At 40.4% G+C, this 25505-nt stretch overlaps 1 protein-coding gene across 3 annotated transcripts in view; it reads left to right on the top strand.

The window, feature by feature from the left end:
* sdk1b (sidekick cell adhesion molecule 1b) overlaps positions 1–25505 on the top strand; it is a 369858-nt gene that overhangs the window by 324105 nt on the left and 20248 nt on the right. For all 3 annotated transcript variants that reach the window (XM_054779326.1, XM_054779325.1, XM_054779324.1), the window contains 7 exons: positions 2618–2858; positions 3106–3221; positions 8626–8812; positions 10011–10109; positions 18515–18709; positions 24210–24411; positions 25365–25468. In XM_054779326.1, the coding sequence (XP_054635301.1) occupies positions 2618–2858; positions 3106–3221; positions 8626–8812; positions 10011–10109; positions 18515–18709; positions 24210–24411; positions 25365–25468 (1144 nt within the window). The remainder of the gene's footprint in view (positions 1–2617; positions 2859–3105; positions 3222–8625; positions 8813–10010; positions 10110–18514; positions 18710–24209; positions 24412–25364; positions 25469–25505) is intronic.

The raw sequence follows: 25505 nt of genomic DNA, 5'->3' as shown, positions 1-25505 counted from the left end.
ACCTTCTAACCTCTAATCAAGGTGTCTCCTGCTTATTGATGCAAACACCAACCTGTCATATCACCCTTTCAATGCATAACACCACAAAATTGTCATTTTATCCTTGGAGTCCTTTTTTCCCCTTGCCGTCTTTTATCATTGCATACGCGGGGAGCTGAGAATTTTTCCATTTTAGAATTGGAATGAGAGAAGCGGCCTGTCAAATCAAACATAGACAGCAGGCAGCTACCTGTGCAGCATGGCAATGGCTTTTTACCTGCATGTTAGCTATTCAGTGCCTTGTGCTAGAGCAGACAGATGATTTCAGTTAGTATGTTGTTATTCCAAGCTGCATAGTGAAGGCAATGAAGCTAATTCTGTGTTCCAACCTTCCTACTGTATATGTTTAGATGAGCCTATGAGTAGCGCACAAGGCGTGTTACACTCATTTGTGGTCCTTGGGAGCTTTTTTGGGTAGGTGGTAATAAATAATGACACGGTGGAGAAATTGAGGTGACAAAGCATAAAGGGGAGGAAGGGGAGGCACGAGGTGATGGTGATAGGAAATGAGCGAGGAAGCGAGGACAAAGACGATGATGAAGGGTGAACAGGACACAGAGAAGAAGAGGGTGATCGGGGATGAGATGTCAAAGGGGAGAAGATTGTAAAAGGATTTTTAAGATCTGCTTAAGAGTCTGACACCATCAATGTCTTTCAAATGACCATTTGCTCAAGTGTGGTAAAATGCATTTAACCGTGTCCTTTATATGACAGTGTAAACTCATGTATTAGTTTAATTGTAGATGTGTTGTGTTTTTTTTGACTGTGACATTTCATGACTTCATGCCTTATTTCAGTGTTTTAAAAATGAGTTAGTCTCACAACAAACCAAATCTCAATTTTTTTGTTTGTTTGTTTGTTTGCAACTTCTTATCTGCACTTTTAGATAGCATAAATGTAAAAATCAAAAGAAACATGCCACGTATATTCACTCATTTCATAATTTCCTGTAATTTTCTGTCATATGGGATTCAATTCTAGTGTATGTGCACACAGGGTCAGAATTAAGTTTTAAGTCTGGATCTGCAGTAAATCAGATGAGGGGAAAAATCTAATTTCCAATGCTTTTATTGTTCAATGTTTCACCCACATCTGGGAAGTAAATTATCAAAAGTGTCAACTATAAATCAGACATGTTATATGTTATACACACACACATACATATATATCACAGATGAGCTGGAGCCTATCCCAGCTGACTTGTGGCAAGAGGCAGGGTACACCCTGGGCTAGTCACTAGTCCATCACAGGACACATGTATACTGTGTCCCATTTCGGGGTCTGCATCCTTCAAGGACCCAGCCTACGCGGCTGACGAAACCTGGGTCCTTCCTGGTTGTGGTCATACCCTCTCGCTCTCGAGATATGACGTTGAGTCCGCAAAGTAGAGAAAACAAAGATGGAAAGACCGAACACAATATGAAATAATGGAGCCAAAGTTGTTGTTTTATATTTATTTTGGGTTTATGAGTTACTGGAAACTAGAGCAGGCATTCCTCGGCAGACTTAACTCCAGTTTAAAGAGAAACCTTGTATTTTTAACCATCCATCCATTTTCTATGCCGCTTATCCTCACTAGGTTCGCGGGTATGCTGGAGACTATCCCAGCTGACTTCAGGCGAGAGGCGGAGTACACCCTGGACTGGTCGCCAGTCAATCGCAGGGCACATACTGTGTAGACAAACAACCATTCACACTCACATTCATACCTGTGGACAATTTAGAGTCGCCAATTAACCTAACATGGATGTTTTTGGAATGTGGGAGGAAACCGCAGTACCTGGAGAAAATATGTACTGTATATAATTTTTTTTAATTCATTTCTTTTTGCTCTATTGTTCTTCAAATCATCCTGTGAGTCCATTTACTCTTGGAGTAAGAACAGCAAAGTTAAGCAAGCACAAAATCACATTAAGAATAGTGATATAAACATTCATAAAAGTTTACATTTGACAATAACATAAAATGTACATGAACTACATGACTTGATCTGATCCATTTATATATATAATTATTTATAGTGCATAAGTAGTTTGGAAATGATAAACTATACCACAGTCACATTTATTAGTAAGACATAAGTCAAATTCACAAAGTCTAGCAACTTAAGTAGAAGAGTTACAGCCGCGTTATGAGGCTCTCTTTCTGGATAACAAAAGAGCGTACGGCACGGTGGTGGATCAACATTACAGTAATCGAGGCCTCGTATTGTAAATGTAAGTTTCAAATGTCACACAAAGCTTTAAATATCTGGCGTTACATGTTCTAATGACTAAAAAAAGCTATACTTACATTACAAGTCGCTGTTGTTTGGACTGCGTAGCGCCACCGTGTTGAAATATTTTTTCAGAGCTAAGCGCGCACGGGATCTTGGCATCTACAAATGTGCACTTAAAGTATGCAGAACCTGAAATGGAACACAACTATAGAGAAACAATCATTCACACCTATGAACAGCTTTGAGTGTCCAATTAGCCTAACATCCATGTTTTTGGATGTGGGGATCTCTCTCTCTTGTGAAATAAAACAGTTGATCTATTTTCATTTTAAACCTTTTTCTCTCCACAATCACTTCCAGCCTCTTCCAGAGTCTGAGTATAACAGCAGTCCAGAGACGGTGGGCTACCGGCTTCGTTTGCGGAGGATCGATGGCCTCGCTGAGGATCGGACCGTGGAGGTAGAAGGGGCAGGTGCCGCTGGTGAGGTCACTGTGGAGGGCTTGGATCCTTGGACGTACTACCAAGCTCAGATACAGTCCTACAACTCCATTGGACCTGGGCCATGGAGCAACACGGTTACGGCACGCACAACAGACTCTGGTAAGAGCTTATGACTCCTATCTGGAGCTGTGTGGACAATGTGGTGTTTGGTAGCTGTCAGAGGACACACAGAGGCACTACTAGCCTCTCATCCCAATACCTCCCTCTGTCCTCTACACTCTCGTTCTAACGCAGTGAGGAGAGGAATGACAGAAGGACGGTGGAGGTGATAAAGCTGAAGATTGATTCCTAGCGTGAAGTAGTACTGAGTCAAATAAGTTAATGTGTGTGTGTGTGTGTTCTACAGTCCCATCAGGCTCTCCTGTCAATGTGACTGCTGATGCTGTGAGTTCCTCCAAAATTCTGCTCACGTGGTCTGCTGTCCCTCAGGCAAAGCGGAATGGGGCCATCCTCGGATACAAGGTGCAGATAACACACACGTGGCATTCTCACTTGACCACTTCAAACCATTAACACCCTCCCCATACCATCTCCCTTGAGTCACACAGACACCCAAACTCTCACACGTTTGCAAACATGGCCAGATATGATGTAATGTCCGGTAACCCCTGTAGTTTAACATTACGTGCCACTGAGAGCTCCAAACTACTAAAGCGACCAACAATATTCGTGCATAGAGTTTCACGTTTAATGGCATCCCATAACTATTTTTTTTTTTCAATCGCACTGAATGAGAAAGTTCCAAGGTTTCCCCATCATTAAACCTTTTCAAGCAATGCTTGAAGTAGCATTGTACCATTTGTAACTGTCATATAATAGTCCGTACAAAGAAGTTAACCATTGTTGAGATTAAACGTGAATTTGAATTTTTTTTTTATCTCACTTCTTAACATTCTTTACTCACACAAGAGGAAAAAATAGTTAACCTCTGTAAAATGTGAAAACGATAATAAGAGTTTTGCTGCTTTTAATGTGAGTCCACCTGTTGAGGCTGCTCCTTATCTTGGAATAAGTATTGCATAAAAACACAAAAAGGATGGTAAAGTGTACAGGATCACTTGCGGGCCTGTACACCTTCTTAAAGTACACTCCTCTTATCCTCCAGGGGACAAGCAACTTTTCCATGTCAATAATAAGACCACCACATTGCTTTCATGGGAGCATATACATACTTTTATTATCAAGGTCTTTAATGATAAGACGCCACAGTTAAATGGCTAAGACCAAAGGTGCAGCCAATATTGGTGGGTGTTTCTCCTCTCTCAGAGCTTCTGATGATGTCCTTTCCACTTCCATGGTGATGATGGCTTTTCTTTTTCTCAGTGCAATTCCACCAGAAGAGCCTGCCTTATGCTTGGTAGATCTAATGAAGTGCAAAGAGTTCATTAATAAGTGATGTCATTGCACATGCTGAAACTCGTTCTTAAGCGAATCCAGTGTTTTCGGACCAAAATTAATTAATTCATCTATGGGAGTGTGTACATAACCACGAAACGGAGAAACTCGGAAAGCCATAACCTGAGGACCACAGTAGAAAAGTAGGAAGAAATCTGAGCACTCAACTTTCGTGATTCCTCTGTAGTTGGTACTTCCCAGAAGTATTAAAGTAGTTGTGGCACAAAGAATTGGATAAATAGGAAAGATAGACAAGTACAAAATGCTTTTTTTTGCCACCCTGAGCCCCTGTGTAACGTTGTTTTTCACAGCCTCCCACACATCCCTTGAGGATTTAGTTTAATGTACTTTATTGTTTGATCCTGGAATAAAGACACAACACGTACTGGTTTGTCTCTGTTTTTGTAACATGGCTCGTCTTTTTTTTCAGCGGAACACGACGAAGAACAAAAACATTTTCGTTAATGTGAAAGTGAAATTGTGTATGTGTCCTAATCTGCGTGCTAAAACCAGACAGCGGAACAAAAGGAGGGAATAAAGGGGATTTGTCTTCACTTGTGTTGACATCCTTGTGTTAATATGCAGGAAACAAAATAACTCCTAAAGCAGCACCATTGTTTCAAGATTGAAGAATTCAGTTTATATAATCCGTTAGCCCCAAGCACATGGCACACTTATGTTGTTCCCTTGTGAGAGGAGCACACTGTAACACCCACCCGACTATGCTGAGAGATGAGAAGCAGCTGCCAGCAGCACTAGTTTCTATTCCCTATTAGAGGCTGAAAAGTTCTCCCGCCACCTGCCACCAGCAGCTCCTGACTTTTTGTTCTGTACTCCCAGCAAGGCAGGACTGACATTTTCCTGCCAAGCTGTTATATGAGGCAGCAAGTTCAAGAGGCTGAGGGGGTCTTTCTCAGCAGACATTCACACAGGGATTCATTGAACTGAGATGTTTTCAGGACCTGTGTTTCTTGACGTTCTCTCTCTAGTAAAATGCCCAACAATAAATAACTCAGACTAACTGCACTAGCGTATATTGCTTTGGATTACATCACCGGGCATCACTGCACTGTGTGGTCTCTCATGTGTTGTGGCTGTGCTGCAGCAATACCCGATTCACATTAGCTTTAAATATACTTCACATACATTCACTGACCACACTATTGATTCATCTGCATAATTTAAAGGGAGCCAATACAAGACTATGTCTACAACATCAGCCACGGCATGACGCAAAAAGTTAAATATTAACAGCTCTCAATATAATATAGGGCAGTTCTACACCAATGCAAACTATTACTACAACAATAAACATGGTGTTGAATTAATACCTCTTTTAGCAGTATTAATCAAAATTTAACATTACAGTCATCCCTCGCCACTTCACGCCTTGAATTATAAAATGTTTTCAAAATAAATACATGAATAAATATTACTGCTTTTGTGGTTGACTATGTCCAATTAGTAGTCCAAAAATTAGTAAGCAAATTTTAGGTATTCTTGGACTATCTTTACCTTTAGCGTTTTCAGCATAAAAAAGGCTAATGAACGAAAACACAAATACAAGACACTCCGTCCTGTTATTGTGTACTATATTGGGTAATACAAGTGTAAAGGTGACTCTTCTTCTTCTCCTTTCGGCTTTTCCCTTCAGGGGTCGCCACAGCGAATCAATTGCCTCCATCTAACCCTGTCTTCTGCATCCTCTTCTCTCACACCAACTACCTTCATGTCCTCTTTCACTACATCCATAAACCTCCTCTTTGGTCTTCCTCTAGGCCTTCTGCCCGGCAGTTCAAAACTCAGCATCCTTCTACCTATATATTCCCTCTCTCTCCTCTGGACATGTCCAAACCATCTCAGTCTGGCCTCTCTGACTTTATCTCCAAAACCTCTAACATGTGCTGTCCCTCTGATGTACTCATTCCTGATCCTATCCTTCCTGGTCACTCTCAGAGAGAACCTCAGCATCTTCATCTCTGCTACCTCCAGCTCTGTCTCATGTCTTTTCCTCATTGACACTGTCTCTAGACCAAACAACATCGCTGGTCTAACCACAGTTTTGTACACCTTTCCTTTCATTTTAGCTGAAACTCTTCTATCACACATCACACCTGACACTTTTCTCCACCCGTGCCATCCTGCCTGTACACGCTTCTTCACCTCTTTTCCACACTCTCCATTGCTCTGGACTGCTGACCCTAAGTACTTAAAATCCTCCACCTTCTTGATCTCTTCTCCCTGTAACCTCACTCTTCCGCTTGGGTCCCTCTCATTAACACATTCGCATGTTTGATTTGGCAAAAGTTTTACGTCGGATGCCCTTCCTGACACAACCCTCTGTATTTATCGGGGCTTGGGACCGGCACAATAAGACACTGGCTTGTATCCTCTTGCGGCTACATTGTAAAGGTGACTATTGGGGTGTTATTTCATGTCTAGGGGTCTTTAGTAATGTAAAAACTATGGGTGTCCGATAATATTGGCCCACCGATATTATCGGCCCGATATTGGCGTAAAAATTTTATATCTGTCAATATTGGTATAGTTTTTTTTTCCCTAAAATGGAAGCCACAAGCAACATTGCTGTCACCATAACAGTCAACACGCAGCATATACTTGCTTAATCATGTCCGGGGTGGCAGGACGTGGTCGGTTGTCAAGACACCGCTAATAGTGAGCCGGGTAGCTCATAGACATATATACTGTATGTAGACGCCGCATCGAGCGCTGAGCCGTACGTCAACGTCGCCGCGGAGAAGATGCCTCATTCATGTGCTGCAAACCAAATAACATTTCACAGGTAAGACTTAACGATTACCTTTGATAGTATTTGGCTCACAGACTGCATGATTTGGCCATTATAACTTAGTTTTGAGAGCATAATTTGCAGACATTGTGGAAAACACTGTATTCCTGTGTACAATTCATTCATTCACATTAGGGTTGGGCGATCATTTTTATATACCGGTATACTGGTATAAATTCTTCCAACGATAAAAAAATGACTTATACCGGTATTATGAGCAAGATGGCGCCTCGGATGGCAGCCTTGGCCACTCGCTTTCTTGCTGTGTGTGTTTTTTACACATTTGAATCTCCATATTCCCCTCCGCTCGTCACATACAGCAGAGACCAACATTTAAATATTAACTAGCTATCTGGTGAACTTTTTTCTCCAGTTTTCACCAAGATTTTAGTCAGTGTTGACACTTATGTTGAACTAAAACATCCTCATTCCTTGCCCCATTGCTGCTTGAATTCTGGTTAAAATATGCTGCAAAAATTCCACCCATTTTCTATTGCTTGTCTTCATTAGGGTCATGGGTAAGCTGGAGCCTATCCCCAGCTGAATGCAAGGAAATACTAAACTATGAAATGTCTTTTTTTTTTGTTTCAACCTACTACCGTATCGAGATATTATCGTTATTGTGACCCATGTATCGCGTATCATACTATATTGTGGGGTACCCTGAGATTCTCAGCCCTATTCCCAGTACTTCATGCAGCCCAGCCCCACCCAGACTACCTCCAGCGGCCCCCAGGTAAATTGAGTTTTAGACCCGTGATCTACACAGTACCATAGGTAAGCTTACTTTTAATTGAATTAATTAATTAATTAGGTGTGTAGCTTTTTATACAAGACTCTGCTCAATTTAATTGTATCGTCTTATTGCGATACATCCCAAAAACATTGTGATACATGCTAAGGTCCATATCGCCCAACCCTAATTCATACGTCTATCGGGTAGCCAGAATGTAAAAAAACACGGCAATAGCAGCAGGCAGATGCGGTAGTTTGCTTACGCAAGATATTCGTAGCCACGGTGAGAAGCGAATTGCTGATGTTGTATCGATTAGTTTCACAACAGATATGTGTTAATTCTATGACAGGAGATATGTTATGTGACACATACCTGTATCAGTATCGGTTGATATCAGAATCAGAAATTGAGAGTTGGACCATATCGGATATCGGCAAAAAAAAGACAATATCTGACATCCCTAGTTAAAACCTGTATTTAGTATGTCATAAACTGTTTATGTAGGTTCTAGCTATATTATTCCATTTATACTTTGTGGAAATTCACTTATCACGGTCGGCTTTCAAATCAATTACCAGTGATGAACGAGGGATTACTGTATGTAGTTTTGCATGCAGAGCACAGCAAAATGGAGTGTACTACTTGAGTGCAACCAGCAGAGGCGCTGTTGATTCACTCTCTAGTTTGATTGCTTACGAAGTCCAACATGACACCAGCTATCGATTAACAGATCATTTATTTACCCACAGTCGATCAAAGATATTTAGTCAAATGCCCATCAAATTTTTAAAGTTTATTTATTTACTTGTGAGAAAATATATAAAATGTTTTATGGGATGCATTATGGTTATCTTTTTAAATCCAGAAATGTTGTCAAAGTACATTATGTCACTAAATTGAGTTTATATTTGTGTGTGTGTTTTCAGGTCTTGTACTCTGAGAAGGACTCAGAACAACCCCCCAGTGTTCTTGTGGCTGAGGGAGAGGGGAATGTCTCACTGCTACTCAATGCGCTCCAAAAGTACACAGTATACTTGCTGCAGGTACTGGCGTACACACGCATGGGTGATGGCCCCCCCAGCAGCGCTCTCCTTCTTAGAACCAAAGAAGATGGTAAGACTTTCTAATTTGTGATCTACAGACTTCACTTCCTGGATGCATTTTCATCTCAATCCATAGTCCTTACTGGCACACAGTGGTCAAAAACCTTTGATTGATTCCAGATTGCTTTTACACAGAACTATTGTAATTGCAAATCATGGAAATGGAATTAATTTGGAGAGGTCTTGCAAGATTTGTGTCAAATATGCGTAAAACTCACATGCTCACATACCATCACACATGACAGCGTTCACTATGAAGGTTTGTGCATTTTGAGGTGTACTTTCACAACATTTAGGTAAAATTTCCAATTTGATGAATGAAGGGCATTTCACTTTAGAATCTAACATACACAAAATGTACAAAAATCGTGGGACACGCCACTTAATCAATTCATTATCGAGCTGTATTATACACTCTGAATCGTTTGGACAGTTGTATCTTTCCAACATTGTGGGCATAGTTTGGGGAACACCTTTTTCTGTTCTGTGGCCGTGCCCCAAGGTCTATGAAGGTAGGCATGGGTAGAAGAAGGTGTCCTAATACTTTTGTCCATATAGTGTAACATGTAGACTGTACAACAGTGTCAATATGCACACTGCGGTGCATTAGACCATGCATGTTTGTGCAGATGCTGTAAGATGCAGAGATCGAGTGTAGTAACCACAGCATACTTTCTGGGATGGCAGCAACCTCTTCTGCCCTTTTTGAATAATAAAACACTAGCACGCACACACACATACACAAATACCAACGGAAATGCACACACACACATCATCAAGCACTGTCACATTTGAAAAGTTTTTCTCATTTCGGGGTGAAACCAGAACAAGTCAATTCGTCAACATATAATGAACCTTCATCGCGTGCGTGTGCGTGTATCTGCGCGTGGGTTTGTGTGTGACTCACAATGACATGCATTTGATGGTGTGGAACATGTACTTCTATCAGGTTCAAAGGCAGAGAGAGAGAGGTTAAGAGAAAATTACATTTTCTATTTTTCATCTTTTAGAGGCCCGTCTTAAAAATTTATAAGACAGTCACTTTATACTGTATATGTGTGTGTGTGGAGGACAAAAGCATTTTCCCTGCCTCATAGTCAGATATTAAATGTAAGTGCTTGATGTTTCTGTGCTTGTCCTTCAGCTCTTTGTATATTATTAGTGGCCTGGTGCCCTACCAACTCCCATTTTTATTTTTCTACCCCCAGTCCCAGGACCCCCAGTCAGGGTGGTGTTTCCAGAGGTTCGCTTGTCATCAGCAAGGGTGGTGTGGGAGCCTCCCACAAACCCCAACGGCATCATTTTAGGTATTAAAACAAAAACACGTGACACAGTATGTTTTAAAGGCATGTACACAAATAGGAAAGCAGGAACTAAATGTCCAGTTATTGTTTTTTTCAGAGCTGTCAAATGATTAAAACATTTAATCAAATTAATCACTTTTTTCAAATTAATTCATCATGATTAATCACCATTAATTTATGAAAAAAAAGGTAAATGACAGGACACAATTATATATATTTGTATGTATTAACCGCTCCAAATGAACTGAAAATGTAAGCTAAAAGCTACCATACATGTCTGAAGATGTATTTGCCTAATGCTAGTCTCTTTAATTGTAGAATTTGAATTATTGCATTACGTTATTATGAGCCATGAAGGGTTGCATTCCAAGACACAAAGTAACTTAATTGAATTCACATGTTTAGTGTGTAGATATATTTTCTGGGACTTCCGAGCATATTTAAATGCAGCAAATTGTATTTGCACAGGAAGTTATGTTAGTGAGAGATAAGAATATCTACTTACTGTTTTTCTTTGTCTTTCTGTTCATTTAGACCATACATACAGGCATAATAAAAACATTGTTGTGATTTCCGGAGTGCCAGTGAATGCACCTCGCTGTCATCGTTCCCAGGACGAGATGATTAGAGACGTGTTTGCGAGTTGAAAATACATATATGGTCTTGGAATTGCACTGCTGTTGATGTGTTCAGGTCAGAATAAAGTTCTAAAAGAACGTCAGACTCTGTGGGGACGCTATTGTGGCTCCCCGTCTGCCGTCATAACAGAGAGATGTGGCTTGAGATATGCACATAGGTTAATGAAAATAAGTAATGAAATAAATGAGTTACTGGCGTTAACACGCAATTTTTGACAGCCCTAAATTCATATGAGCTACTGTATATACCAGGAAAAACTACAGTATTCTCTTGCTGTCTGATATGCTTTATTAAAATGTGGTCATGGTTTATTTCAGGCATGCTTATCAAGTTACATTGAGGAACAACACATGTTTCCAGAGAAACAATTCAACATTCACTGAAAAGGAGAAGGAAGAAGTAGATTTATTTAATCCCACCCCTTCTCCATGTCTCAGCAATTTGTTAGTATCCTGTGTTTAACATGTTCACACTGACAATAGCGTAGGAGTTTATTCACTTCCTGTGTCACCATTTTCTAAAAGGGAGAGAAAAGAATAGAGAATATGTTATAATCAATACAGCTCATGCAGTAATGAAGGATAGTGAAACAGAAAGAAGAAACAAGTGTTATGAACACCCTTGGGGCGGCAGTGCCTCAGGAGGTAGAGCAGGTCATCCAGAAACTGGAAGGTTGGTGGTTCGAGCCGAGCTCCCTCCACCCAGTCACTATTGTTGTGTCCTTGGGTAAGGCACTTCAACTACCTTTCCTCCAGTGCTGTTCACCCTGGTGTATGAATGTGAATGACTTTTTGGTGGTTATCGGAGAGGCTGTAGGCACGAAGTGGCAGCCAAGTTTAGATCAGTCTACCCCAGGGCAGCTGTGGATACAGATGTAGATAACCACCAACACCAGTGTGTGACTGAATGACTGAGTGAATGAATAATGGGTTCACTTCACTGTGAAGCGCTTTGGGTACCTTGAAAAGCGCTATATAAAATCTAATCTATTATTATTATTATTATTATTATTATTATTATTATTATTAATATTAAACCTGTGATAAGTGAATTTCTGCGAAGTAGGATTCCTTATTTATTAATCAAATAGTTTCGTAGTTAGAGTGTAGAAAACCTGACCTTCTAAATATGTTTTTTAACATTATCAGGGCGATCTAGACATGAAATGAAGCCCCTGCAGTCACATTTACATTCATATTACTCAATATAGTACACATAATAACAGTAAATAAGCCATTTAACAAATAGATAACTATGTGTTGCTATAAATGTGTTCCCTAGGGGAGCTGAGTGGCAGGCGGACAGGAAGTGACATTGGGGATTGAGATATGAGATATGTCTTTGAATACGTTTTCTGAATGCCTTCTATTTGTTAAGTTAATTTAGCCTTTTTTATACTTTCAAATGCTTAATTTGAATAAATATTTGCCATTTTTATGTTTTTTAATTTAAAAAATAAGTAAAATTAGCTTCAATGTGCATATTTTTTGACTAATAATAAGCTGTATTCAACGTCGAAACAGCATGATTTATTCCATCCATCCATCCATCTTCTTCCGCTTATCCGATATCGGGTCACGGGGGAAGCAGCCTAAGCAGGGAAGCCCAGACTTCCCTCTCCCCAGCTACTTAGTCCAGCTCCTCCCGGCAGTCCAGAGGCCAGTCCAGGTCAGTTGAGAGGCATAGTATCTCCAACGTGTCCTGGGTCTTCCTTGAGGCCTCCTACCGGTCGGACGTGCCCTGAACACCTCCTCGGGGAGGCGTCCTGGAGGCATCTTGACCAGATGCTCGAGCCACCTCATCTGGCTCCTCTAAATGCGGAGGAACAGCAGTTCTACTTTGAGTTTCTCCTAGATGACAGTGCTTCTCACCCTATCCCTAAGGGAGAGCCCAGCCACCCTACAGAGAAAACTCATTTTGACTGCTTGTACTCGCAATTTTGTCCTTTTGGTCACTACCCAAAGTTCATGACTGTAGTTGAGGTTTGGAAGGTAGATAGAACGATAAATTGAGACATTTGCCTTTTGACTCAGCTCGTTCTTCACCAAAACAGACCGATGAAGAGTCCCCATCACTGCACACGCCCCACCAATCCTCCTGTCCATTTTGCGTTCCAGCCTTTCCTCATTCATGAACAAAACCCCGAGGTACCTAAATTCCTCCACTTGGGGCAGGATCTCATCCCCGACCCGGAGATGCCACTCCACCCTTTTCCGTGCGAGAACCATGGACTCGGACTTGGAGGTGCTGATTCTCATCCCAACCGCCTCACACTCAGTTGCAAACCGATCCCATGAGAGTTGGACGTCATGGCTCGATGAAGCCAACAGGACCACATCATCTGCAACAAGCATAGTCCCAACCTTGCGGCCACCGAACCCCTCAATGCCCTGGCTGCGCCTAGAAATTTTGTCCATCAAAGTAATGAACAGAATCGGTGACAAAGGGCAGCCCTGGCAGAGTCCAACCCTCACTGTAAGCGTGTCCGACTTATTGCCGGAAATGCGAACCAAACTCTGACACCGGTCATGCAGGGAACAAACAGCCTGAATTAGCTGGTCCGATACCCCATATTCCCAGAGTGCTCCCCACAGAATTCCTCAAGGAACACAGTCGAATGCCTTCTCCAAGTTCACAAAGCACATGTAGACTGGTCGGGCAAACTCCCATGAACCCTCAAGGGCCCTGCCGAGAGTATAGACCTGGTCCACAGTTCCAAGACCAGGACGACAACCACACTACTCTTCCTGAATGTGAGATTCAACTATCCAGCGGATCCTCCTCTCCAGAACCCCTGAATAGACCTTAAAAGGAATGCTGAGAAGTGTGATCCCACAATAGTTGGAAGACATACTCCAGTCCCACTTCTTGAAAAGCAGGACCACCACCCTGGTCTGCCAATCCAGAAGCAGAGTCGTGTCAACCAAGACACGCTCACAGCATCCAGGGCCTTAAGGAACTCCGGGCGGATCTCATCCACCCCCGGGGCCCTGCTACCGAGGAGTTTTTTTTTTTACCACCTTGCCAACCTCACCCAGAGATATGAGAACCCACAGCAAAGTCCCCAGGGACTGCTTCCTCGTTGGAAGACGTGTTGGTGAGATTGAGGAGGTCTTCAAATTATTCCTTCCACTGGTCCACAACATCTCAAGTCAAGGTCAACAGAACACCATCCTCACCATGCACGGTGTTCACCATGCACTGCTTCCCCCTCCTGAGAGGGCGAATGGTGGTCCAGAATCTCATTGAAGCCGTCCGGAAGTCGTTCTCCATGGCTTCTCCAAAGTCCTGCCGAAGTTTTTGCCTCAGCAACTGCCAGAGCTGCAGACTGCTTGGCCTGCCGGTAGCTGGCAGCTGCCTCTGGAGTGTCATGGGCAAAAAAGGCCCGACAGCATGATTTATTAATTCATGTATTTTTAAAAAGACATTTTTAACTGCCAGGTGTCGAGGGATGACTGTAAATAAGTGAATAAACGTGAATTAAGAGAAATAAACAATTAGGCATAAATAGAAAATACAATAAATTAAAATAAATAAATGATTAAAGATATGTGACTGGATAATAAATTCAATAATAATAACTTAATAAATGAAATATATTTCTTTATATGGTTGAAATTGACATACATGCTTCTCCAAATGAGATTTATAATTGATCATTTATTGTCAAATTGAATGTCGCTGCTGTATTATTCCAGCGTCATTTCTTATAAAACTTTACCACTGAAATACATGTTTTATGTGTCGATAGACACATGAGCTACATAAATTAATAACTCACAGCATTTTTATAAACACACTTTTGTTTTGCACACAAAAAGGTGTTGGTTAAAAACGGGGCTTTATTAAGACAAGTGATTTGAAAATAAATATCTTGATTAACAAAACATAGAACAAATAAAATTCACATCAGCATCATTGTACAGCTGTGCAACAAGTGCAAATTGATATAGATGAAACTTTGCCTGCCTCAGGCAGTTGCATCTATCTATAAAATAAATCTGGAAATTTAAGAAGGGAAGTCGAAATTCATTGTGTTTAGCTCCCCTGTTACACAAACAATCTAAGGGCCCCTTCTTATACGCATACCACTTCCTTGTAAAATTGCAGCCTGCAGAATGAATCAGAAAGAGCAGATGAGGCGTGTGTGTAATTGTATCACAGACAAGGTCCCTCCAAAGTGCACATTTAATATGGCAGGAGGAGAGGTTTTTATTAGTAACACAACCATGTGCCCTTTAACATTCAGGGGCCAAATACTCACTACATCATAGTACTGTACTACACAACATATTGTAAGGAACACCACTATGCATTGCAAGCTCAAAAGATGGTGTTAGAATATAGAAAACACTGGCACAGCTCCAGCAATTATTTACTGTTGATGCAATGCTGATTAATCAACAATTGATTAAATTTGATAGAATTGTTAACAAATATAAGACAGGGATGGAATTCCAACATGACAAATGTGGAATATAGTCATTCCTCACTACATTGCGGTTTGAACATCGCTCCCTCGCTCTATCACGGTTTTTCAAAAATTAATTATTAATAAATGATCGCTGTTTCATGGTTGACTATGGCCTATTAGTCAAAATAATATTGAAAGACAAGTCATGTAGTATTTTCATTACTAGGCGTCAGTAATGTTACATTGCTGAGACATGACCTCAGATTACCTTAAAGGTATAGTTCATATTTTTTGACATGAAGTTGTATAACATCTGCATCAGCAGTGTACTACATCAGCAGCGACTTACCCCCCACTTGGTCCCGCGAGTCCAGTTCTGGTCGGATTTCCATGACGAGGAATGTAGTTCCGCTCAGTTGCTGGGTCATTTAAGTACAGAGTTTGGCTTCTCTAAACAATATGCGTTTAATACATTTGCATCATAAAATTGCCACCTCGAAAAAATCAGACCTCACAAATCGCTCGTCGTTATATTTGTCTCGCACCGTATCACTGCACACTGTCGCCTCTCCATTCTGGTGTATGTGATGAAAACGCTCGCATCTTCTTCTGCTGCAGAACATGCACGTAAACAAGATGGCTGCAGTGCTCCGTCGCTGAGGAAGATGTGAGCATCTTCCTCACATGCACATGTAGAGACGACAGTGCGCAGGAGACGGCAGGAGTCAAATATAACACAGAGAGATTTTTGACGTCTGTTTTTTTTGAGGAGGCATTTTTGTGATGCAAATGTATTGAACGCATATTATTTTGAGAAGCCAAACTCTGTACTTACCTGTAAATGACCCAGCAACTAACCGGAACTACGTTCCTCGTTACGCAAATCCGACCAAAAGTGGACTCGCAGGACCAAGTCACGAACTATCCCTTTAGCACTGCATGGAGTCAGCCACGGCATGTCTGACATGATAACCGGGGTGGTGGTCTTCCTTTTTAAGAAGGGAACCTGGAGGGCTTCACTGCTTAGGCTGCTGTCCCAGTGACATGACCTCAGATAAGCAGAAGAGGATGGATGGATGGATGGATGATCATTTTTCATTTTAGATGAATGTTGAGTACGGTAATTAACGTATATAAAATGGACCATATATTTGCAACAATGATTTAATCAGATATATCATACCTAAACACATTTATCCTAGCACACTGCAAGTTATTACATTTTGTTGCCAATGTCAGTTTTCAGTGCAGCAATTAAATAAAAGAAATTCAATTCAATTACAAGGCACAACCCACATAAAAAAGAGCAGGAGACATTTGCCCACTCCCTCACGCTCAGCTTATAACCTACCAAAAGTGCTTCTTAACACATTTATTACAGTAAACCTGTCAAAACATGCACAATTTTTCAAACCGTAAGGGCACTGAGGCAGTGGGCTCTCCTAATCTGTATAGTGCTTACAAATATTAAACTATAATGATGATTTAAAAAATGTAAAAGCTATGATGGTTAATAATGGAACTCTTTTGATATCCCTTAACTGCTCTACTCTCACATTTCTAAACTTGGTGTTTTTTGTGGTGGAGTTATTATGCGATAAGGTATGAGTCTGTGTCTGCTGCAATACATAGTACATTTGTGTGTCCTTTGAAGTACTACGTGGAAAGATGTTAAAAATATCCGCACAAGCATCTGAGCTTGTTAAGTAGTTGTGGCTATGAGTATTTCATGAACTATACAAGCTCAGCCAAGCACGCTGAGCCGCTAGCATCGCCATAGACACACATTTTGCCAGAAGCCAGGGGGCTGTATGAAATATTTACATGTTACATCTTTCCTGTGGCAAAAACGAGAGGGGCTTTTTACGAAAATGACACAGTCCCCTTTTGTAATGGAGATTAATCCCTGTGTATTTCAGAGCGTGGATGTCCCTGAGATATTTCGTACATAACACCGAGCTCAGAACCGATTGTTTTGATGCCCAAGGATTTGGCATCTTGCTGTTATCCAATAATCTACACTCCGGGTTTACATGAGAAAACAATCGGACTATCTGATAAAATTATCACAAACAGATTAGGTGCCTGTTGGCAGATCACAGCAGTTTTCCATGTGAATCACTCACCTCTGCACTGTGCCTGTTCACAGGAATTTAGTAGGATTTGAAACAAAATGTTATGTATTATAATGGTCTGAATGCTCACAGACAAGCCTTACAATTGTTTTTTTCTTCCACTGGTTTTGATCATGCTTAATAACAGTGCCATTACATAACAAACTGTGCTCTTTGTTTGGTACTTTTGGGTATTTTTCTCACTCAAAGGCCAAATAATGAATGGAGAAGCAGTGGTGTGATGTAAGGATGTCATCGCATTAGCAAAAGATTTTAGCACTGAGTGACCATCCAGTCAAATTGCTGTGATGTCATCCTCATACTTACCGCAAGCCCCAGGAAGAATATTTACATGGTATCTGGGGGTTGCTATGATATGCTGTGGTATCCTACATATCTCACAGTTTCATTTGTCAAAGAGCAAGTACAGTACATGCAAGGTCCTTGTGTGTGTTCTGTGGAAAACTGGGTAAAGGCTGAGCTGTGTGAGTGTGTGTGTGTGTGTGTGTGTGTGTGTGTGTGTGTGTGTGTGTGTGTACAAGGGTGCTAGCGTTATTACATGGCCTGCTGCACAGGAGACATGGAGACGCACACAGAACATGTACACAGTGATTCCCAGCCAAGGGGAAGAAGTTGTATGTGTATATGAGAATGTCAGAATCTAAGTGGTGCTTTGTGCTGCGCCCTTGTTACATGTCACAATTAAGATTTTTACATCTCCTCTATGTAGTAGACAGACTACATTTTCAAGAACACGGTTCACTGAACAGACAAGAACCAAAAGGAAAGAATGCTTGGTCTGTATAATATTCATGTGATTTCTTAGCTGTTGTTTTTTAATACATTTGAAAACATTTTTGAAAAATGCATGTTTTCATTATGAAGTGTGTAGAATTTTAAGGGAAAAATACATGTATTCCATTTTGGAATAAGGGTGTCACATTAGAAAATGTGGAATAAGTTAAGCACTGTGAATACTTTCTGGATTCACTGTATACCACATATGTACAAGAACCTCTGAAAAGAAGCACTGAAAGTTACCTGCAGTTAGCAGACTCATATTCATTGCTGGACTTAAGGCAAAGTGTTTTCCTGTTTTTATATTTTATAGCAGCTAACCTATTTCTTACATTTACCTACAATACATTACTTAAAAAATTGACTGCATTGCATTGCATTGTGAATAAAGATTGTATCATTGTAACAGTTTAAAATATCGCTCTTCTCCTGTGGCTCATTAGGTTACCAGATCTCCTACCGCCTGGAGCAGAGAGACAGTCAACAGTGGACAACAGTGGAGGTTGGCTCCAACGGGCGCCAGTTTACTGTCACCGGTCTCACCCCGGAGCAGAGCTACCTGTTCCGACTCATGGCACGCACCGCTATAGGCTGGGGCCAAGAACATGTAGCCCTGGTTGTCACTACAGAACGCAGAGGTAAACTTAACACCGCACCCAGCTTCAGTGTTGCAGCAGAGACTTATTTAAATGTAGTCAAAACCAAATGCAGAAAGATTCCTACTGCAATATCCACTTGAGTTAGCATATTGTAGTGTCAGCAAATTTAAACACTATCCAGACCATAACAAGGCCTTTTTTTTTACTTGTACTAACAGTAGCTGCTTCAAACTCCATTACCCTGAGGAAGAACTAAGATGTGATGCAAAGCTTAAACAACGTCTTCACTGAAAACACTTATATACAGAATGGTGCAAAAGTCTTAGGTCACCACTAATTTTATTTGTTTAATGAACTTTTTCACAGCAATAATTTTAACACGGTCAAACATGGTGAGGATCTGGATAAAGAGGCACCACACCGCCATCAGTTTGTCATCCTCCATGAAACAGGAAGTGGCCTGCTAACTAACAGATTCAAGAGAGTTTTATTGTCATATGCATAGTAAAACAGGTAGTTATACTATGCAATGAAATTCTTATTCTGTTCATTCTCCCAAGAAAAGAAAGAAAACACAAGAAAAAGAATAAGAACATAAGAAACATATGTACCAATAAATTAAGCAACAACAACAGAAGAGACATTAATACAGATAAATAATACAAATAAATAAATAAATAAAGTTCTATGAGTGTGTGCGTGTGTTGCGTGCTGCGTGTGTGAGTGCTTCGTTGAGAAGTCTGATGGCCTGTGGGTAAAAGCTGTCATAAAGGGCTCAATCTCCTGGAACTGACAACCTATTTACAAGCTACTACACACCATATAATGTAGTAATGCAGAAAACATCAATATACAGTACACTAGGTCCCCAACTTAAGAACATCCGACTTGCGAACATTCAGAGATACGAACGCAAGCTGACTGGTCTATATTTTCATGTATTTTGCCTTGTAATAACTTCATATTTATACTGCTACATGCTTGACCAGTAGCAGGTGGCTACTGGTCAATGCGTATCCTGCGTACTATGTCATGCTGTAGACGTAAAGAGTAATTGACGAAGGTGTAAATAAGTTGTGCAGGAGCCAATGTTCCCTCTAAGCTGCACGTCTGAGGAATCTCAGGTTTTGGATGGGTGTGCTACTACAGATATGCATGTCTGATGGTGCTCATAGAGGTCCAAGGAATGCTCAGGTCGTTTGTATGTATGCTCAGACACTTGAAAAATTAGATGGGACATTGGCGGGAGGGTGGCATTTCATGTCACAGTGTACAATTTTTGGTCACAAATTCTTTGCCAAGTGTGTAAACAGTGCGTAAGTCTTCAACCTCTTCAGGCGTGCTATTTAAATGACACGTTTTGCCACAGCGAATTACGGGACAATGCAGATTCAAAATGCATGCAAAATGGCAAAAACATGGAACAGTGGTGAACCTTCCCAGGAGTGGCCGGCCAACCAAAATGACCCCAAGAGCGCAGCAACAACTCATCCAAGAGGCCACAAAAGACCCCACAACAATATCCAAAAACTGCAGGCCTCACTTGCCTCAGTTAAGGTCAGTGTTCATGACTCCACCATAAGAAAGACACTGGGCAAAAACGGCCTGCATGGCAGAGTTCCAAGATGAAAACCATTGCTGAACAAAAAGAACATTAAGGTTTGTCTCAATATTGCCAGAAAGCATCTTGATGATCCCCAAGACCTTTGGGAAAATACTCTGTGGTCTGACCAGATAAAGGTTGAACTTTTTGGAAGGTGTGTGTCCCATTACATCTGGCGCGAAAGTAACTCCGCATTTCAGAAAAAGAACATCAAACCGACCGTAAAATATGGTGGTGGTAGTATGATGGTGTGGGGCTGTTTTGCTGCTTCAGGACCTGGTAGACTTTCTGTGATAAATGGAACCATGAACCATGCTGTCTACCAAAAAATCCTGAAGGAGAATGTCCAGCCATCTGTTGGTGACCTCAAGCTGAAATGAATTTGGGTTCTGCAGCAGGACAATAATCCAAAACACATCAGCAAGTCCACCTCTGAATGGCTGAAGAAAAACAAAATGACGACTTGGGAGTGGCCTAGTCAAAGTCCTGACCTGAATCCTATTGAGATGCTGTGGCATGACCTTAAAAACACGGTTCATGCTGAAAAACCCTCTAATGTGGCTCAAGTACAACAATTCCGCAGAGATGAGTGGGCCAAAATTCCTCCACAGCGCTGTAAGAGACTCACTGCAAGTTATCGCAAACACTTGATTGCAGTTGTTGTTGTTAAGGGTGGCCCAACCAGCTATTCGGTTTAGGGGACAATCACTTTTTCCACTCAGGGCCATGGAGGTTTGAATGTTTTTCTTGCTTAATAATAACTTTAATTTAAAAAATGCATTTTGTGTTCAGTTGTGTTGCCATTGACTAATATTTTAATTAGTTTGACGATCTCAAACATGTAAGTGTCACAAACATGCAAAAAAAAAAAAAAAAAAGAAAGCAGGAAGGGGGCAAACACTTTTTCACACCAATAATTTGGCAATACCCAAATGTGGACACGAGACCCATATGGAACGGCACTACTTGAATTCAGTCCAGACTTTGTGGTCATTGAAATGCCTGAAAATTCTAATATCTAAACAGGCAACACTTAAGTGATGTCAGATGTCCAGAGCTATCGGTCTCTCTCGTACATTTTAATTGGATCAGATATCATAAAACACGCAGCATCACTATCTGGTTTTCTCAGGACCACCATTCATTGGCTCTTTGTTCCACTTCACTGGCATAATGGTCCACTCTCACTGCAAGATAGGCACAATAGCTTCATTGAGATTTCTTTTCAATGATGGCAAATAGGCCAAATTAATCCCTTGAAAACGAAACTGGCTCTTTGATTGCACTCGTGTGAGTGACAAAAGATGTGTTATAAAGAATGACTCCCTCTCCACAAGAGAGAAATGCTTATGGAGCTGTGAGGGATACAAAAAAAGAACAATGGCCAACATAAATGTTAATAGAAAATATTTCTCATTCGTGATGATGTTCTGCCTTATTGCACTCATCATTTCCTAGTTTCTCACCCTTCCCAGTCGTTTCCTCTTCCCTCATGTCCTTTCTCTTGCTTGGTAAACAGTCAAGTTAATGCTAAAGGCCAACAGCCTGTCTCACAAATATGAGGTTATTATCAGAACAGACACTGCTTGATGGGGATTTGTTGATATTTCATTTTAAGTAATACTTTAAACCATCATTAACTTTCACACAAGTGTAAAAATAAGTTAACCATTGTAACATTCTATTTTTCATCTGTACCTCATTTCTTTAGCATTTTTAATGTGTTACACAAATGTAAAAAGAAGTTGGGCACTGTTAATATTAAACTGTGAAAACATTTTAGAAGTGATGACACATATTATGATGCTGGAGTCATACTGCTTATGTAACTTGCGATGTCTGCTCTTCTTCTTTCTCTTTTCTTCATCTTTTAGCACCCCTCAGCTCTTTCTTTGAAATAGTGTCACACAAAGCCACAGAAAAAGCAAAACACATACCCTGTGAAGCTTACATGAGCGATGTCCTATGTTTTTTATGGCTTTTGATGCATATTATTAATCAAAATTGTGCTCAAGTTGCTTGAATTGCGTGATCTCATTGGCATTCAACTTTAGCGGTCCCAAAGTTATCAAACCTTCAATTTTAGAAAAATGCGGATCAATAGTGACAATGGAAACCAACCAGATTTGTTTTAATTCCTTCTAAAGGTAGAAAGCAAACTTGTGGGTCTATGTTTGTGTATTACACCTCAGAGTGAATCAATAATGCATTGTGTAATCAGCTACTTTTGACGCTAACGTTCAAAGATCCCCTCAGCCATCTTGTTTTCTATTAGAATAGCAGTGATGAAGACAAATGCACTCAATGGCGACCTGTTGCACAGCCTCGTTTTTGAGGCTGCAGCTGTTACGTCGTGTTTCATTTCATCACTACGCACGTAACCGTCACAATGTTGTGCCAATGATGGAAATAAACTGTATATGTCTGCACGTCTTGTAATTCAAGGCCTTTATGCAGACTTACTGTGTAAATCATTTCAGAATTGAAAACGTTACAACCTTCTGTCCATAATTCATAAGTAGATTGTTATGTTATATCTCAGTTAGACTTACCACTCCCTTTTTTTGTATGACGTGAACAATGTTGATGTATCATCCCTTAGTTCAAGATGAGGGTTAAAACATACATTTCACAGTCAGGAACTGCAATGACTATTCCCAGTAAATCTCCCAAACAAATACTAATTCAGACCAAAGTACCAATTTTACACTTTCATCAAAATCCCACCAGCTGCATATTCCTGAATTTGGAACTCCACACTTTTTACTGTTCTCTGGTATTACCATATCTAACTTATTGTGTGGAGATATGGGGTAATAACTACAAAAGCAATCGTTACTCACTAAATGTACTGCAAAAAAGATCAATGAGGATAATTCAAAATGCCGCGTATAGAAAACATACAAATCCATTATTTTAAAAAGAAATAACAAACAAACATTAAATTTCGCTGATTTAGTAAATTTTCACACTGCTAAAATACTGCTAAGAATAACCTGCTACCCAAAAATGTCATACAATACTTTTCTACAAGAGAGGAAAAATATGATCTTAGGGAAAAACTAAACTTGAAACACTTATATGCGAGAATAACGCTAAAAACCCACAGCAGTTCAGTGTGTGGAATTAAATTATGGAACAGACTGAGTAAAGAACTCAAACAAAGCATTCCAAAAACAATACAAGCAGTTGATGTTTGCAAAATATAAGGAAGAAGAGTCTTGAACTTGCTTTGTTATGCTTGTCTCTATTATGATTTATTTATTATTATACTGATTATTATATTTATTGTGAATTTTTTTTGATAATTACATCATCATATTGTTACATTACTTTATCATTCTTCTATGTATTAAAAAAATCACATGTGGAATACAGGAGGTGAGTAAATGCACTGCACAAGATTTGGAATGTGGATTAAAAAAGCTTTGCTTCTTCCTACTCCTTTTGGACATGTGGAACTGTGAATTGAATTATCTGATGTATTCCACTGTAACTTGCATGCATGTTCAAATTAAATTAAACCATTACCATAATTGGTATCGGTCCTGAAAAACCCATATCGGTCGATCACTATTAAATGGTCAAATAATTGTCAACTTACATTCTGAGTTGTCTTATATTTGCGTCGATATGGAATTGTATTTATTATTGGTGCATTTAGGTTGTTTTCTAGAAGTATAAATTTATAAAAGCGTTTATAACAAAGGCATTGTGATGCATCTTTTTTTTCCGCATATATGAATTGCTGCTTGCTCGTCCTGTACCATTGTTGTGATATTATAGTATCAAGAGTGATTCTGTGATTGTAATATTTCAGTCTGCATATTTGATGCACTGATGCAGTATATATTCAAAAAGGTAGAAAAATTAGCAGAAAATTAATTGCATTTCTCTTGCATGTATCTCCCTCTACCTTCTTCTTTTTCCGTGTAGAGCGTCCCCAACCACCGAAGAAGTTGTCTGTTCCCCAGGATGGGGTGGAAGCACGGCAGCTCCGCCTCCAGTGGGTGACTGGCAGTTCAGGTTCCTCCCCCCTGAGGTACTTTACTGTGCAGATCAAGAAGCTGCCCAGCGGGGACTGGACCACCCATACGGCGGACCTCCCGCACAACCTGACTGCATGGACCATTGACAGGTACATAATATCTTCAAAATCAGTCTCAAAGTTATTCAGGTTTGCAGATTTTATGGGTGTTTTCTTTGGGAAAAGTTGTGGAATTTAGTACACTTTGCTGTACCAACTACAGTAGTACCACATGTAAAAGACAACCTAGAGAAATGAATTCGATTTCTCTCAAGACAGCATGGGTGTTTACGTCCCCGGGCCACAATCAGATACATTGATGCTTTTAAGTATTGTCCTTAACATTGTCCCAGTGCGTTGTTGGTAGTCCATCTCTAAACTTGATGCCTTTGAAGTTCCAGGCCTATAATCCCCACAACCCCACAGGGCCTCGTATTGTTCCTTATTGGTCGAGTCTCATCATTGTACATCTCTTTAGGCTTGTCAAATTCCTCCCTCCAGCCTCTCAGGCTCTTTATTATACAATATTGTCTGGAGAAAGAGTTTGCAGGTATGACAGCAGGGGGGAAGTGCAAGACTGACTTCCCCATTAGAGATTAATTACCTTCTGTTCAGCACCTACTGTATATTTTAAACTGTGACCACAATATGCATATGCAGGAGAGTGCAGAAGATGATATTGTCAAGATTTAGCATCCAACAAAGCACAATACTGTATTGCCACTGTTCTATTTGTGTTATGAGTGCACTCTCATGGTGCTGACTTTAAGTGTTGTCAGTGAATTATTTTGTTATTAACATGCTTTGCATATTAATGCAGTCACGTCTCATAGAGGAGGAAATACAGATTAGATATAGTGGTCGTACAGCAGTTAAGACTGTATGGTCATAATTCATGTTTATCCATTATACATTGGGTCAAAAGTCTTTCCCTGTTTTTTTTCCAGTGGTACTTCAGGAGGAACAAAATATGTTGTATTACTGCGACTGCTACTACTCATATAAAGGCGCAGCATTATTACTATTACTATTAAGGAATATAACATATACATGTGTTTACGCAGGCTAAGTCCCTTCACTTCATACAAGCTACGGATGCTGGCCACCAATGATGTAGGAAGTAGTGTCCTCAGTAAGGAAACGGAGGCGGTCACGACCTTGCAGGATGGTGAGAGGCCGGACATTGGCTGGGCAACGAATGGGAA

The sequence above is a fragment of the Dunckerocampus dactyliophorus genome, chromosome 6, assembly GCF_027744805.1.
Source record: "Dunckerocampus dactyliophorus isolate RoL2022-P2 chromosome 6, RoL_Ddac_1.1, whole genome shotgun sequence".
NCBI lineage: Eukaryota > Metazoa > Chordata > Actinopteri > Syngnathiformes > Syngnathidae > Dunckerocampus > Dunckerocampus dactyliophorus.
This window is presented reverse-complemented; position numbering and strand designations above follow the sequence as displayed.